The sequence below is a fragment of the Nipponia nippon genome, unplaced genomic scaffold (assembly GCF_047370975.1).
Source record: "Nipponia nippon isolate SJK-2023a ecotype South Korea unplaced genomic scaffold, ASM4737097v1 scaffold_34, whole genome shotgun sequence".
NCBI lineage: Eukaryota > Metazoa > Chordata > Aves > Pelecaniformes > Threskiornithidae > Nipponia > Nipponia nippon.
Window position 1 is genome coordinate 3716004 of NW_028262352.1, and position 14926 is coordinate 3730929.

The 14926-nt window shown below is 47.8% G+C and overlaps 1 protein-coding gene and 1 long non-coding RNA gene across 8 annotated transcripts in view; one reads left to right on the plus strand and one right to left on the minus strand.

Annotated features, from left to right (window-relative positions):
* The window catches only part of LOC104010122 (polycomb group RING finger protein 3), a 114130-nt gene that overhangs the window by 53121 nt on the left and 46083 nt on the right, over positions 1-14926 (plus strand). For 6 of the 7 annotated variants that reach the window (XM_087770891.1, XM_087770890.1, XM_087770895.1 and 3 more), the window contains one exon: positions 914-972. In XM_087770891.1, the coding sequence (XP_087627017.1) occupies positions 914-972 (59 nt within the window). Of the gene's footprint in view, positions 1-913; positions 973-7825; positions 7995-14926 lie in introns of those variants that run through there. The other variant, XM_087770896.1, reaches the window with a different exon arrangement.
* Positions 2889-4232, minus strand: LOC148054115 (uncharacterized). Its single transcript, XR_015707658.1, has 2 exons — positions 4140-4232; positions 2889-4058 (listed from the first exon to the last, which is right to left on the minus strand). It is a non-coding gene; the product is annotated as an uncharacterized LOC148054115 (long non-coding RNA).

The following is a 14926-nucleotide window of genomic DNA, read 5'->3' on the forward strand; positions in this document are numbered from 1 at the left end:
CTGCTCCTGATCATCTTCTTGTCCTTCATGTGTCTGGAAACAGTTTCCAGGTGGATTTTCTCTGTCACCTTCACAGAGACTGAGGTGAGGCTGACTGGCCTGTAGTTCCCTGGATCTTCCTTCTTGCCCTTCTTGAAGATAGGAGTGACATTTGCTCTCTTCCAGTCTTCAGGAACCTCTCACAATTACCATGACCATTCAAAGATAATCGAGAGTGGCCTCACCATGACATCAGTCAGCTCCCTCAGCACTTGTGGATGCAACCCATCAAGCCCCATGGATTTATGTATGTCCAGTTTATTTAAGCGCTCCCTAAACTGGTCCTCCTCCACAGAGGGTAAATCTTCCTTACTCCACACTTTCCCTCTGGTCTCAGGGGCTTGGGATTCCTGAAGGCCAGTCTTGTCAGTAAAGGCTGAGGCAAAGAATGCATTGAGTACCTTGGCCTTTTCCATGTCCCTTGTCACCAGTTCCCCTGCTCCATTCAACAGCTGGCCCACATTTTTCCTAGTCTTCCTTTTGCTGTTTATGTACTTGTAGAATCCTTTCTTGTTGCCCTTCACACCCCTTGCCAGATTCAGCTCCAAGTTGGCCTTGGCTTTTCTAATCCCATCCCTGCAAGATCAGACAGCATCTCTTGTTACGAGTGAAAAGCAGGTGTGGATCCATCAGGGACGAGGCACAACACACAAGTGAAAGCTTTTATCTTTAATGAAAGCGTAGTGTTACCATGGTGGGAGACCCAGCACACTGACACGAATCAAATAGGGACCCAATGCAGTGGAACCCTGCTTGGGAGTGAAGCTCAAGGGAAAGCACCGCAGGGGTGGATAATAAAACTTTCGCTGATTAGCATATCATACATGTGCAATGTCCTGTTTTACTCATTAGCGAACTCACTGATGTAATGCAGGTGCTGTTGTCCGAATTCCGAGATCCACGGCTGGCCTTCACATTGGCACCCGTGCAAGGGTATGTGCAGATGGGGGGAAGCAAACTATCCCAGGTTACCGTAACAACAAGATAAGATGTGCTTGGGACTTGGATGGGGGAGGCAAACTACCTGGGTTACTGTAACAAAGTCTTCTTGCGCCCTACAATCTCTATACTCGTCCTGAGTACCCTGCCCCTGCTTCTACCTCTTGTACATTTCCTTTTTATGTCTGAGTTCAGTCAGGAGCTCCTTGCTCATCCATGCAGGCCTCCTGCCACCTTTCCTTGCTTTCCTACTTGTTGGAATGGACCTTTCTTGAGTTTGGAGAATGTAATCCTTGAATATAAACCAGCTCTCCTGGACCCCTCTTCTCTCCAGGGCCATATCCCATGGTATTCTTCCAAGCAGATCTCTGAAGTGCTTGAAGTCTGCTTTTATTCCACTCTTGTAATAGATGTGAATGCTGGGTTAATTTAGGTCTTTGAGACTGTTAGCTAGGCACTAAAGACAGATGCTGAAACTTTTTAGAGACTATTGAAACTGTCTGAACATAAATCTGTCTTGATGCTGTTATAGGAACCCATCAGTAGAAGGATTAGCTATTTTGTATAGTTGATTGATAATCACAAAACTAATAATATTTCACATGGAATTTGTAAAATATTTAGACGAATGTAAAATCTTAGACTTCAATAAATGTTGAATTCACTGTTGGTAACATAGAAATAACTTTCAGCAAACATCAACACAAGTCTGGGAGTATATTCATAACTGTGTAAGTGAAATTAAGATTGCACAAGTCTTATGAGGAGCGGCTGAGGGAGCTGGGGCTGTTTAGTCTGAAGAAGAGGAGGCTCAGGGGAGACCTTATTGCTCTCTACAACTACCTGAAAGGAGGCTGTGGTGAGGTGGGGGTCAGTCTCTTCTGCCAAGTAGCAAGTGATAGGACAAGAGGAAACAGCCTCAAGTTGTGCCAGAGGAGGTTTAGATTGGATATTAGGAAAAACTTCTTCCCCAAAAGGGTAGTCAGGCACTGGAACAGGCTGCCCAGGGAGGTGGTTGAGTCCCCATCCCTGGAGGTATTTAAAAGACATGTAGATGTGGTGCTTAGGGACATGGTTTAGTGGTGGACTTGGCAGCGCTAGGTTAATGGTTGGACTTGATGATCTTAAGGGTCTTTTCCAACCTAAACAAATCTATGATTCTGTGGTTCTATATGGTATGGAATATCCCTTTATTCAGTTGGGGTCAGCTGTCTTGGCTGTGTCCTCTCCCAACCTCTTGCCCACCCCCAACCTACTCCCTGTGTATGTGTGTGTGAGGGGGAAGAGAGAAAGTCTTGACGCTGTGCAAGCACTGTTTAGCAATAGTCAAAACACTGGTGTGTTATCAACACTGTTTTAGCTACAAATACAAAACACAGCACCATGCAGGCTGCTATGAAGAAAGTTAACTCCATCTGAGTACAATTAATTAGGATTAAAAATCAGTTAATGGGAGATGATCTAATTCAGTTTGTAATATGCACTTTCCTCTTATGTGATACAGAACAGATCTGAGAAATTCCTAAATACATTTTTCCTAAGGATTTATTAATTGTTTGCTCGTCTTAATTTTAATTTCCCATTTAAGGTGGTAATTTGAGTCCTCTCATTTCTTCTTTAGGTATCTCAGGAGTTGTACTGGGTTTATGTGGCAAGGTTTTGGTAGTAGAGGGGCTACAGGGGTGGCCTCTGTGAGAAGAGATGAGGAACTGCCCCCGTGGTGGACGGAGAAAGTTTCAGACGGCTCCAAAACAGACCCACCACTGGCCAAAGCTAAGCCAGTCAGTGAAGCTGGTGGTGCCTCTGTGATAAAATATTTAAGAAGGGGTGTAGCGTTCGTTACATATCAAGGTTATACCGGCGGATCTCCAGCCGACCCGGGCTGGGGAAGAAACAGTCAGCACACACAGTGTGGGTGTTCAGCTTCAATGTTTACTGCGCAGTAGTTTACCTTTATACCCCCAGCAGTAGGCGTGTCATGTTATAAGGGGCGGAGACAAGGGAGGGTCGACCCTTAACTCTTTCCGTACATCGCGTGATCTTCCGGTCGCCAGCCCTTATCTTTACTACATTTCCCCCTCCCTTAGCTCCAGTAGCTCTGGATGTCGCTGGGGAAGCTGCGCGTAAAATAATCAATATGTGGTAAGACTTCTTAATATACGACTCCTAGAATGCATAATTAAGCGTAACAGACAGGGTAATAGCACAACAAGGTCAAGAACAAGTAACAAGACTATGAGCCCGGTTATTAAAAGTTTGGGCGTTATTAACATTCCAGTTTTGTAAGCCTGGGATAGTGGAGCTCTGGTTTGACTTGTGGCAGCAACTGTCCTCCTTATCGCTAGTGAAGTAGGGGGTGAACAATAGACAGGTAGAGGCTTGTCCAATAGCTGGCATATACAGACACGCATCCGCTACGTTCATGGATTTTGCCCAATCCAGCCAGTAGTTCGTCACGGCTCCCTCATTGCTCCCCCACACCATCAGGATGCATAGGGAAATGGTAACCTGTCAAGATAAGACTCAATAAATTGATTAATGTCTATACGGTCGAATATTTTGACTGGGTACCCATTCTAGCGTCCCTTTCTCGGTTTGCACACACACATACCCACATCCCAGGCAACGGAGGGAATACGGGCCATTCCATTGACGGGTTTGCAGGTCCCGTACTTGAACCAAAGGGTAAGGCCCTTCGTTCTCATCGAGCCGGAAATGTGCCTGGGTTGCAGTCTGGGTTTTATAGGTGTTCCCTCAAATGGTATGATTTAAGGTAATTAGTGCCGTCGTCAACAGACACTGTGCCCGAAATAAGGGAGGGCCAAGGGGAGGGGGAACCCCTGTTCCTGGGCTTATCTTTTCCCCCTCCCTAAGTCGGTCGAGTAACCCTTTTAATGTGCGATGCGCGCGTTCCACAATGCTTTGGCCCGTACTGTTGTAGGGAATGCCATGACTCAACTGAATATCCCAGCGCGCGCAGAAGTCCTTTGTCTTCTTGCTGACATATGCCGCTCCATTATCTGTTTTAATTTTTTGTGGGATGCCAAGTTGCGCCATACAGTCCTGCCAATGTAAAATAACTGCGAGAGCATTTTGTTTAGCATGCATAGTGGCTAAAATAACTCCACTGCAGGTATCAACTGTGACATGCAGATACTTACGTGGATTAAAGGGTTCATAAATCATAACATCAGACTGCCATATTTGTTTGGGCTGCAACCCTCGAGGGTTTACCCCTGCCTCCCAGAGGGGACCTTTGGAACACACAGGATAAGCAACAATCACAGAGCGAGCACCTTGCAAAGTAATACCAGTTCGCTTTCCCACTGCCCCAGGGGTAAGGGGTCCCTCTGGTAGCTCAGGTATCACTGGCAGTGCCAGGGGAGCCCTACCACCCCCCCTACATGTCGTCAGCCGTGACACCGGTTCTCCTTGTTCCTCAGATCTTTTTCTGCGCTCTGCTCTCTGTGTGTCCAGCACCCGTCGATCACTGGGATGCAACGGGGCGTCCTCAGAAGGTGATGGTGTCTTGCCCTCCTTTTCTCCTTCCCGCCATCTTCCTTCACGTAGTTCGCAATACCGCTGGGATCCCACATTGGCCCCCGGGACCCAATCCAGCAACCTATCAGTCAGCTCCCTTTCCACACATTGTTGCAACTTGCCCCAGGGGTACTGAGGAGGTGTCGGATCTGCCGGTGCAGAAGGTGCCGAAGGTTCCGTGGGTGGCTGCTCTAGACTCCCCACTCGTAACGGGAACACCTTTCCCGACTCCTTTGTTCCCGCTGCGCCATAGCCTCCCTGCGCCTCCCCTTCCTCCGTTGGCTCAGTCCCCAGTAACGACGGCCCCGTCTGTGCCCCACAGGCCACCCCTTCAACTCGAGTTCACACTGGAGTTCCAGCCTGTCCAGTACAGCAGTACAGAAAAACAGCAGAGATGCCCTGGCCATCTGCCAGCCCAGGCACATGGCCATTGCTGTTATCAAAACGTTCCCAGGCACAGCGGAGTAAGATGATAAGCAGTTCAGCAGTACAGCAAGCAGAGAAAGCAAAAAGCAGCCACTAACGAGCATTAGACTCTAATATACAGTAAGGCAAGCAAGCCCCGTGGCAAGCACAGAAACCTGCCGATTAATAGCTAAACAGCAATACCTGCTATAACTTCGATCTAGCACGTTCCAATTAAATCTGTCGTTGTCTCGAACCCTTTGTACCCTATATTGGGCGCCAAAAAAACTGTCGTGGTTTAACCTCAGCTAGCAACTGAGCACCACGCAGCCGCTTGCTCACTCCCCCCCGGTGGGATGGGGGAGAGAATCGGAAGAGTAAAAGTGAGAAAACTCATGGGTTGAGATAAAGACAGTTTAATGGGTAAAGCAAAAGCCGCGTGCGCAAGCAAAGCAAAGCAAGGAATTCATTCACTACTTCCCATAGGCAAGCAGGTGTTCAGCCATCCCCAGGAAAGCAGGGCTCCATCATGTGTAACGGTTACTTGGGAAGACAAACGCCATCACTCCAAACGTCCCCCTTCCTTCTTCTTCCCCCAGCTTAATATACTGAGCATGATGGTATGGCATAGCCCTTTGGCCAGTCTGGGTCAGCCCCCCCGGCTGTGCTCCCTCCCAGCCAGCCTGTGTCCCCTCCGAGACTAAACCCGTTGGCTTTTCGTTGCCAGGAACTTCATGCCCCATCAGCGCGCTACGTGCGGCAAGCCAGCACCGCTTTGCCACAAACCCCTTCTTGAGCACCCTTTCTACTGTTCCCCAGGCACGAAGCTGGTCACTGGCTCCTCCAACATTGCTTATGATCACTTCTGTCAGCTCATTGCATATTTTCCCCCAATTTGGGGTGTCCAAAAACTTCTGTGGGAGCGCCAAGCACTCCCCGGCGTAGCATCCATTGGATGCGGTCGCCCGTGGGCCTTTTCCTTATCGCCCCATCCTCGCCCACCTCCGTCGCTACCGACTTTAGTACCTTTACGAGTTCTGCGAGCTCCATCGCTGCTACCTGCAGCCGATCACGTCGGGGTCACCACTATGTAGCGTTCGTTACATATCAAGGTTATACCAGCGGATCTCCAGCCGACCCGGGCTGGGGAAGGAACAGTCAGCACACGCAGTGTGGGTGTTCAGCTTCAATGTTTACTGCGCTGGGGAAGGAACAGTCAGCACACGCAGTGTGGGTGTTCAGCTTCAATGTTTACTGCGCAGTAGTTTACCTTTATACCCCCAGCAGTAGGCGTGTCATGTTATAAGGGGCGGAGACAAGGGAGGGTCGACCCTTAACTCTTTCTGTACATCGCGTGATCTTCCGGTCGCCAGCCCTTATCTTTACTACAAAGGGGTAAAAAATGCTGCACAGCAGCTGTGAGGGAGAGGAGTGAGAAAAATGTGAGAGAAATAACCCTGCAGACACCAAGGCCAGAGAAGAAGGAGGGGGAGGAGGTGCTCCAGGTGCTGGAGTAGAGATTACCCTGCAGCCTGTGGAGGACCCCACACTGGAGCCGGCTCCTGGCAGGAACTGTGGCCCATGGGGGTCCCACACTGGAGCATGAGTAGAAAGGAGTGGCAGAGATGAAGCGTTATGAACTGACTGCAACCCCCATTCTCCATCCCCCTGCGCTGCTCAGGACAGCGGGGGGGGGGGGGGGGGGAGGAGGTAGAACTGGGAAAAAGGGGGGATGGGAGAAAAGTGGTTTTAGTTTTGTTCTTATTTCTCACTATCCTACTCTGTTATTAACTGGCAATAAATTAAATTAATTTCCCCAAGTCAAGTCTGTTTTGCCTGTGATGGTAATTGCTGAGTAATCTCCCTGTCCTTATCTCAACCCACGAGCTTTTTCCATCGTATTTTCTCCCCCTGTCCTGTTGAGGAGGGGGAGTGAGAGAGCAGCTTCATGGGCACCTGGCAGCTAGCCACGGTCAACCCACCACAGTACTTTGTAGGGTTTTTTAATAATTGTTTTCTCTTTTCCTCTCTAAACAAAACATCTCAACTCAAATGGGAATCGCCTCATGCTTGGCTCAGAACTTCCTATTTCAAATGTTACTTTAAAGAGAATGATAACTTAAGAGTATTTTGAATGATAAATCAATATGCACTTTGCAGATAAAAAAAGCACGTTGGGAAGCACATCAGATTGTTTCCAAGGTCTAGATCAGTCAGTATCTCTAGTCTAATCAAACTGTCATCTTCATAATGTACCATTTTGCTGCTAGCTTCTTCTTGTCTTTCTAAATAGTTACAAGTATATCTGGCATTGCTTCTTCTAATATAGCATTTTAAGGCATTTCACTGTTATGGCTTAGCTGTCTTTAAAAATGCTGATGTATCCCAATTCTTTGACCCTTCTGTGAGCAAAGGACAACATGTAGCTTGAGTTGTGTATGGCTCAAGCCCACAAGATGCAGGCTAAACTGAAATCTGATGGTGAGAACCCATGAACCTTCAAAATTTCATTGCCTGTCAGAGATTCATCTTGTGCTGGAACTTGTATGTCAGGACCTCTGCATGTGTAGTGAATATGTTCTCTTGTTTTAACAGCTGCATGTTGACAGTATGGGTCAGGCCTTCTGGAGAAACCTCTTATTGTGGCTTGCATCTTATTTTGAAGTTGAAGTGACTGGAAAAAGTTGCCTCTGTACCTCTACTTCCTGCTAATAGATTCCAGTGTCCTTTAAACAACTACTGAGTTTTCTGGTGTGCTTCTTGCAAGTTCTGTAAAACTGTCACCAGGTTTATTTGCTGCTTAGGTGTAATTAGGGAATTCTACTAGATGTATATTTTTCTGTAGTAAAGATAAGGGCTGGCGACCGGAAGATCACGTGCTGTACGGAAAGAGTTAAGGGTCGACCCTCCCTTGTCTCCGCCCCTTATAACATGACACACCTACTGCTGGGGGTATAAAGCCCGGGTCGGCTGGAGATCTGGCGGGATAACCTTGATGTGTAGTGTTTGCTACACAGTGGTGACCCCGACGTGATCAGGCAACAGCGATGGAGCTCGCGGAACTCATAAAGGTACTAAAGTCGGTAACGACAAGGGTGCTCAAGAGGGGGTTTGCGGCAAGGCGGCGCCGGCCTGCTGCACGTGGTGTGCTGATGGGGCATGAATCTCCTGGGAACGAAAAGCCAACAAGTTTAGTTTTGGAGGGGACACAGGCTGGCTGGAAGGAGTGGCCTGTGGGACACAGACGGAACCGTTGTTACTGGGGGCTGAGCCAACGGAGGAAGGGGAGGTGCAAGGAGACTATGGTGCAGCGGGAACAAAGGAGTCGGGAAAGGTGTTCCCGATACGAGTGGGGAGTTTAGAGCGGCCGCCCACGGAACCTTCGGCACCTCCTGCACCGGCGGATCTGCCACTTCCTCAATACCCCTGGGGCGAGTTGCAACAATGTGTGGAAAGGGAGCTGACTGATAGGTTGCTGGATTGGGTCCCGGGGGCTGATGTGGGATCCCAGCAGTATCGTGAACTACGTGAAGGAAGATGGCGGGAAGGAGAAAAAGAAGGCAAAACACCTGAGGATGCCCCATTGTATCCCAGTGATCGACGAGTGCTGGACACACAGAGAGCGGAGCGCAGGACATCGAGGGGGGTGGTAGGGCTCCCCCGGCACTGTCAGTGATACCTGAGCCACCAGAGGGAACCCCTATCCCTAGGGCAATGGGAAATCAAACTGGTATTCCCTCACAGTGGAGGGAGCCTGTACACGATTACCCGATGAGCTCTGATAGCAGTGAGGGTGAAGGGGGTGACGAGGGATCCTCGATTGTTGCTCATCCGCCCCCGCTTCCAAGACGGACTAACGAGGTTTCAAGGGAACTCGAGGCATTGATCAGCCGATTGAGAGGGGTGGTGGCAAATGCGGAAAGTCTTATGCCAGGGGGAATGCCGAAAGAGAGGGCAAATGGGACGGATTGGCAGATGATTGCAAAAAATTGTGTCTTGGAAGGAGTGCGATTCCAGGCCCCTCCGATTCAAGCATTTCCTATCCGAGCAGCCCCAGGTGGAGGATATGAGTGGCAACCGTTAGATGCAAAGTTGGTGAAAGAATTGGTCACAACGGTGAAAAGTCATGGATTAAATTCCCCAGAGACCCAAGTCCTATTAGACTGTGTTTTTGCAACGCCGCTTGCACCTTTTGATATCATTCAGTTGATGCGGGCCGTATTGACCCCCTCGATGATGGTATTGTTTAGGGAGGAGTGGAGGAATCGGTGCACCCAAGTTGTTATCGAGGCGCAACAGGCCAACCATCCCATGGCAGGAGTGACTTTAGAGCAGCTGATGGGTGAAGGGCAGTTCGCAACTCCTCAGGCACAGGCTCAGCGAATGCGGGGGCGCGATTTTGCTGCATCTTCGAAAGCTGCCCAGGAAGCGATACGCATCATCACGGCTCTTGATAAAAGGGAGCCTCCATGGGTCCAAATATGGCAATCGTTAAGTGAGCCCTTCACAAAGTTTTTAGACCGGCTGCAAGCGGCGCTCCAGGTTGCTCGACTTCCTGAGCAGGCTAAGGAGGCGATATTGCTTGACTGTGCACGTACACAAGCAAACCCACAAACTGCAGTGTTGCTAAGACAGTTACCCATAGGGACCACGCTTTCACAGATGATTCGTTACGTGCTGGAACAGGAACAGGCGCAAAGTATGCAACCGGTAGTGGCCGCAGTCCATGCGGCCTGCCGCGGCGCACGACTTACGTGCCGTAAGTGTGGGGGGCAAGGACACATGGCGCGACAATGCCCTTCAAAAATAAACACCCCCGGAACAGGGGAAGGAGAGAGAGACCTACGATGCTGGCGCTGTGGGCGACTAGGCCACAGAGCTCGACAGTGCAAATCGGGGAGTCAGCAAAGGAGACCGGGCTGGGGAAACGAGAAGAGGGGATGGCTGAGGGCCGTGCCATCCCCACCTGCCCCAGTGATCAGCTCAACAGGCCCGACGACAGCAGCGCAATGTATGGCACAGGGAGTCTCTCCTTCCCCGGGACCAGCACAGTTGCCTGCGGTCCCAATGATGCAATATCCAACTCAGCTGCCTTGGGGAGATGGGAGCGCGCAATAGAGGAGGCTGGGGATAGAGCCTCGCCGTATGTGGCACTCACCCTAAACATGACCACACGACCAGAAGTAGATATTATAGTTACCCCATGGCTCCCAGAGTTGGGGGGAACACCACGCCTCGTATTAAGAGCCCTTTTAGATACAGGAGCGGATGTTACAGTAATCCCATCACATCTATGGCCAGATGATTGGCCACTCGAACCGAGAGGTTCGCTGCAAGGTGTGGGAGGCATTCAGACCTCGCATCAAAGCAGGAACCCAATGCAAATTATGTTGAAGGATCCGGAATCCGGACAAGCTAGGGTTGCATGGTGTAACCCTGTCATTGCTGAGTTACCCATTGTCATCTTGGGACGATGTTGCTTGCAGAAGATGAATATAGTGCTGCGTACAAATTTATCATAATGGCCACTGCCTGTGTCCGCCCATTAAAACTCACCTGGTTGACAGATAAACCAGTGTGGGTAGAGCAGTGGCCATTGACAGAGGAAAAGAGGGCGGCTGTTCGACAATTGGTACAACGAGAACTTGACGCAGGACACATCGAACCCTCTACAAGTCCCTGGAACACCCCTGTTTTCGTGATAAAGAAAAAATCGGGAGCGTGGCGACTGCTACATGATCTACGCGCAGTTAATGCATGTATACAAGACATGGGTCCGCTACAAGCGGGCCTCCCTTCTCCGGCCATGATTCCACCTGACTATCAAATAGTGGTTATAGATATTAGAGATTGCTTTTTTAGTGTTCCCTTGCATGAAGAAGATAGAGTACGCTTTGCCTTTACTGTTCCTGAGCCTAACAATCAACACCCGTGCGCCAGATATCAATGGAAGGTGTTACCCCAGGGCATGAAAAACTCACCAGTCTTGTGTCAAATTGCTGTAGCTGCTGCGATACGCCCTATTCGAGAAAATTTCCCTACGGTCATCATTTTCCATTACATGGATGACGTGTTACTGGCGTCCAACCAAGAGGAGTTACTGGAAAAGGCACGCGTGCAGCTGATAGTCAGTTTGGAGCGACATGGGTTACACATTGAGCCTCGGAAAACACAGGTAGGGCGTGCAGTAAAGTATTTAGGTACTCAACTGAGGCCACGAAGCGTGACAGCACAATCATTTGAAATTCGGACTACAGTGACAACACTCCATGAGGCACAAAAATTAATTGGACAACTATTGTGGCTTAGAAACTTTATTCCAATATCTGAGGCAGAAATGACTACCTTATATCAACTCCTGAAAGGAGGAGATTCCCCCCTAGCTCCAAGGACTCTTTCAAGAAACCATCAGGAGATTCTTAGGACAATTATGGAGTGGGCCCAGCATTGGGGTCTCGCTCGATTTACACCTGAACAACCGGTCACTGCCCTGATTTACATGACCGATACCGCTGGCCATGGTTTACTAATTCAAAATAATGGTGAAAAAGGCTGGCCTTTTGCTTGGTTGTATCAAGGCAAACCAAAGACGGCTTTAATTTCTTGGCCAACATTATTATCCCAGCTTATTCTCCGCTGTCGGAGGCAAACTCAACACTTAACAGGGAAGGACCCGGAGGTCATCGCATTGCCCTGTTCTTTGGCACAGTGGGAGTTGGTACTTCCACAAGTGGGGCTCCTGCAAGCGGCGATAGCTGAATTTACGGGTCGTATTGAAGGTCTAAGACCACACCCCTGTGGGGAGATAATCCAGGTACTCCATTTTTTGCCAGCTAGTGCCATAGTTGAACAACCCACCGGAGGCCGCACGGTTTTTACCGACGCGTCATCGATTACTGGGAAAGCTGTCGTTACATGGCAGGAGGATGGTCAGTGGACCCACATTAGTTATCAAGATCAAGGGCAATCCGTGCAGTATCTTGAGGCCAAAGCGGTATGGATGGCTCTCACTCAATGGCCCGAAGAGGCCTTGGATCTAATCACAGACTCTTGCTATGTATATAAGTTACTGAAGAAGTGCCGATGGGCACTTGGGGCAACGTCGGAGATTGTCGGAATGTTGCTCACCGCACTGCAAATGAGAACCGCTCCTGTCTGTCCTATCCATGTTAATAGTCATAGTTCCATACCGAGTTTTCTTTCTGCTGGGAATGAAATAGCGGACAGCTTAGCAAAGAGCGTACTGGCGGTTGAAGAAACTTCTAACCTAAGGCGAGCTTTCCGCCTGCATGAGCTCCTCCACTGTGGAGCTCGCGGTTTAGCTAGGCTCGCTGGCATTACGTTGCAAGATGCTCGCTCTGTGATTGCTGCTTGTCCTGTGTGTTCCAAAGGTCCCCTCTGGGAGGCAGGGGTAAACCCTCGAGGGTTGCAGCCCAACCAAATATGGCAGTCTGATGTTACGATTTATGAACCCTTTAATCCACGTAAGTATCTGCATGTCACAGTTGATACCTGCAGTGGAGTTATTTTAGCGACTATGCATGCTAAACAAAATGCTCTCTCAGTTATTTTACATTGGCAGGACTGTATGGCGCAACTTGGCATCCCACAAAAAATTAAAACAGATAATGGAGCGGCATATGTCAGCAAGAAGACAAAGGACTTTTGCGCGCGCTGGGATATTCAGTTGAGTCATGGCATTCCCTATAACAGTACGGGCCAAAGCATTGTGGAACGCGCGCACCGCACATTAAAAGGGTTACTCGACCGACTTAGGGAGGGGGAAAAGATAAGCCCAGGAACAGGGGTTCCCCCTCCCCTTGACCCTCCCTTATTTCGGGCACAGCGTCTGTTGACGACGGCACTAATTACCTTAAATCATACCATTTGAGGGAACACCTATAAAACCCAGACTGCAACCCAGGCACATTTCCGGCTCGATGAGAACGAAGGGCCTTACCCTTTGGTTCAAGTACGGGACCTGCAAACCCGTGAATGGGGGGGCCCTTATTCCCTCCGTTGCTTGGGACGTGGGTATGCGTGTGTGCAAACCGAGAAAGGGACGCTAGAATGGGTACCCAGTCGAAATATTCGACCGTATAGACATTAATCAATTTATTGAGTCTTATCTTGACAGGTTACCATTTCCCTATGCATCCTGATGGTGTGGGGGAGTAATGAGGGAGCCGCGACGAACTACTGGCTGGACTGGGCAAAATCTATGAACGTAACGGATGCGTGTCTGTATAAGTCTTACCATATATCGATTATTTTACACGCAGCTTCCCCAGCAAGATCCAGAACTACTGGAGCTAAGGGAGGGGGAAATGTAGTAAAGATAAGGGCTGGCGACCGGAAGATCACGTGCTGTACGGAAAGAGTTAAGGGTCGACCCTCCCTTGTCTCCGCCCCTTATAACATGACACACCTACTGCTGGGGGTATAAAGCCCGGGTCGGCTGGAGATCTAGGGGGATAACCTTCATGTGTAGTGTTTGCTACATTTTTCCTTTACCAAAAAATATCTGATTTTTATTTCCCATTCATTACATGGATGTTTGTCTAGATGTGTGTATTATCTTTGCTATCCTCTGTTTCTCTGACAAAAATGGCTTTAATTAGGCTACCTATTTTGTAGCATATTTTTTTTCTTTATTCTATAGTTATTTTGCATCTTATTATATTTTGTCCTACCTGAGTTCTTACTGGTTGATGCCTCGTTTGGCATTGCTTGACTACACTATAGTGGGGGGGAAAATATCCAATGTTCTCCAGAGGAGAAATTATTTCTTTATTTCAGTTTTTACCATATCTTTAGCTTCTCATCATGGTTAATGCTTGGATTCACTCCTTGGTAATCCATGCACACCCATAGTTTTGGCTGAATAACTAGAGTTATATTTAAATTTTGTGCCTGGGTGTTTGCCGTTTTAGGTATACTTTTAGCCTTCCTAACTATTTTTACCTATTAAAAATTATGCTTTCCATTGCCTTCAGAAGGGTTCACTTCCTATTTGGCTAGTGGTTCAAACAACAGTTTAAGCCATCTCCTAAATATTTCTGAAGAATGGCCATAAATAGCTGTTCTCCTGTGCTATAGAAATGTGTGTAGTTCATACAGTTTTTTAAATTGGAGATCTCATTTGCTATATTGAAACTGCTAAATATGTGGCTGCTCTTCAGTTGCATGGAAACCTAGCTATAAAATAAGGTTTAGAAAAGAAGTAATCGAGTTCCCTGGTATAGGTTCTGATCTGCCTGATATACTGTGTAAACAAATCATGTTTTCATTCTTCTGTGACAGCTAGTTACTAGGTTAATGAAATGTCAAACACCATAAAACAAATTTGGGTTCTGTATCTTTTACTACTTATCCCTAAGACCTAGAAGTCTTCAGTTACTCTTATATATCACACAGTGTAGATTTTACAGTGCTTGAGAGAAAATGCACTTCAATAGTTTATAATGGAATAATTTTTCAATGCTGATATCTTTCACATTAGTTTGAAAGTTTAGCTTCTGATATACTCTTTATATGTTTATATGTTCTTTATGCTTAGTTTACCACTTAGTCTATTTACCTTAATCCTTTTCTATGTTTAACAAACTTGGGGTTCAGGCTACCATCTTGTCATATTCCTGTCTGAAGCTTTGCATACTGTGAAAAATGTTTCACTATTCAAATTCTGAAATGTATTCCAAAACAAACAGTTAAAAAAAGTATTTGTGAGCCATGCCTACTCAGTCAGTTTACTGGAGAGCAAGGTTATCTGGTAACAGAGTGTAATCTGCGGTATGGGAACCAAATGTAACAGACTGTAAACCAGTTTAATCTCCTGTTTTAATTAAATCTAATGCTGTCATGCTACCAGTGCAATTTTTATTTCAATATATATGTATAAGCAGGAGGTTTCTTTATCATATTTAAAACTGCCCACATAAGGGTTTTTTGGGGGATCAGAATGTATCTGCTTCCTGGGTAACTTGTCCTCTCTTGTATTTTT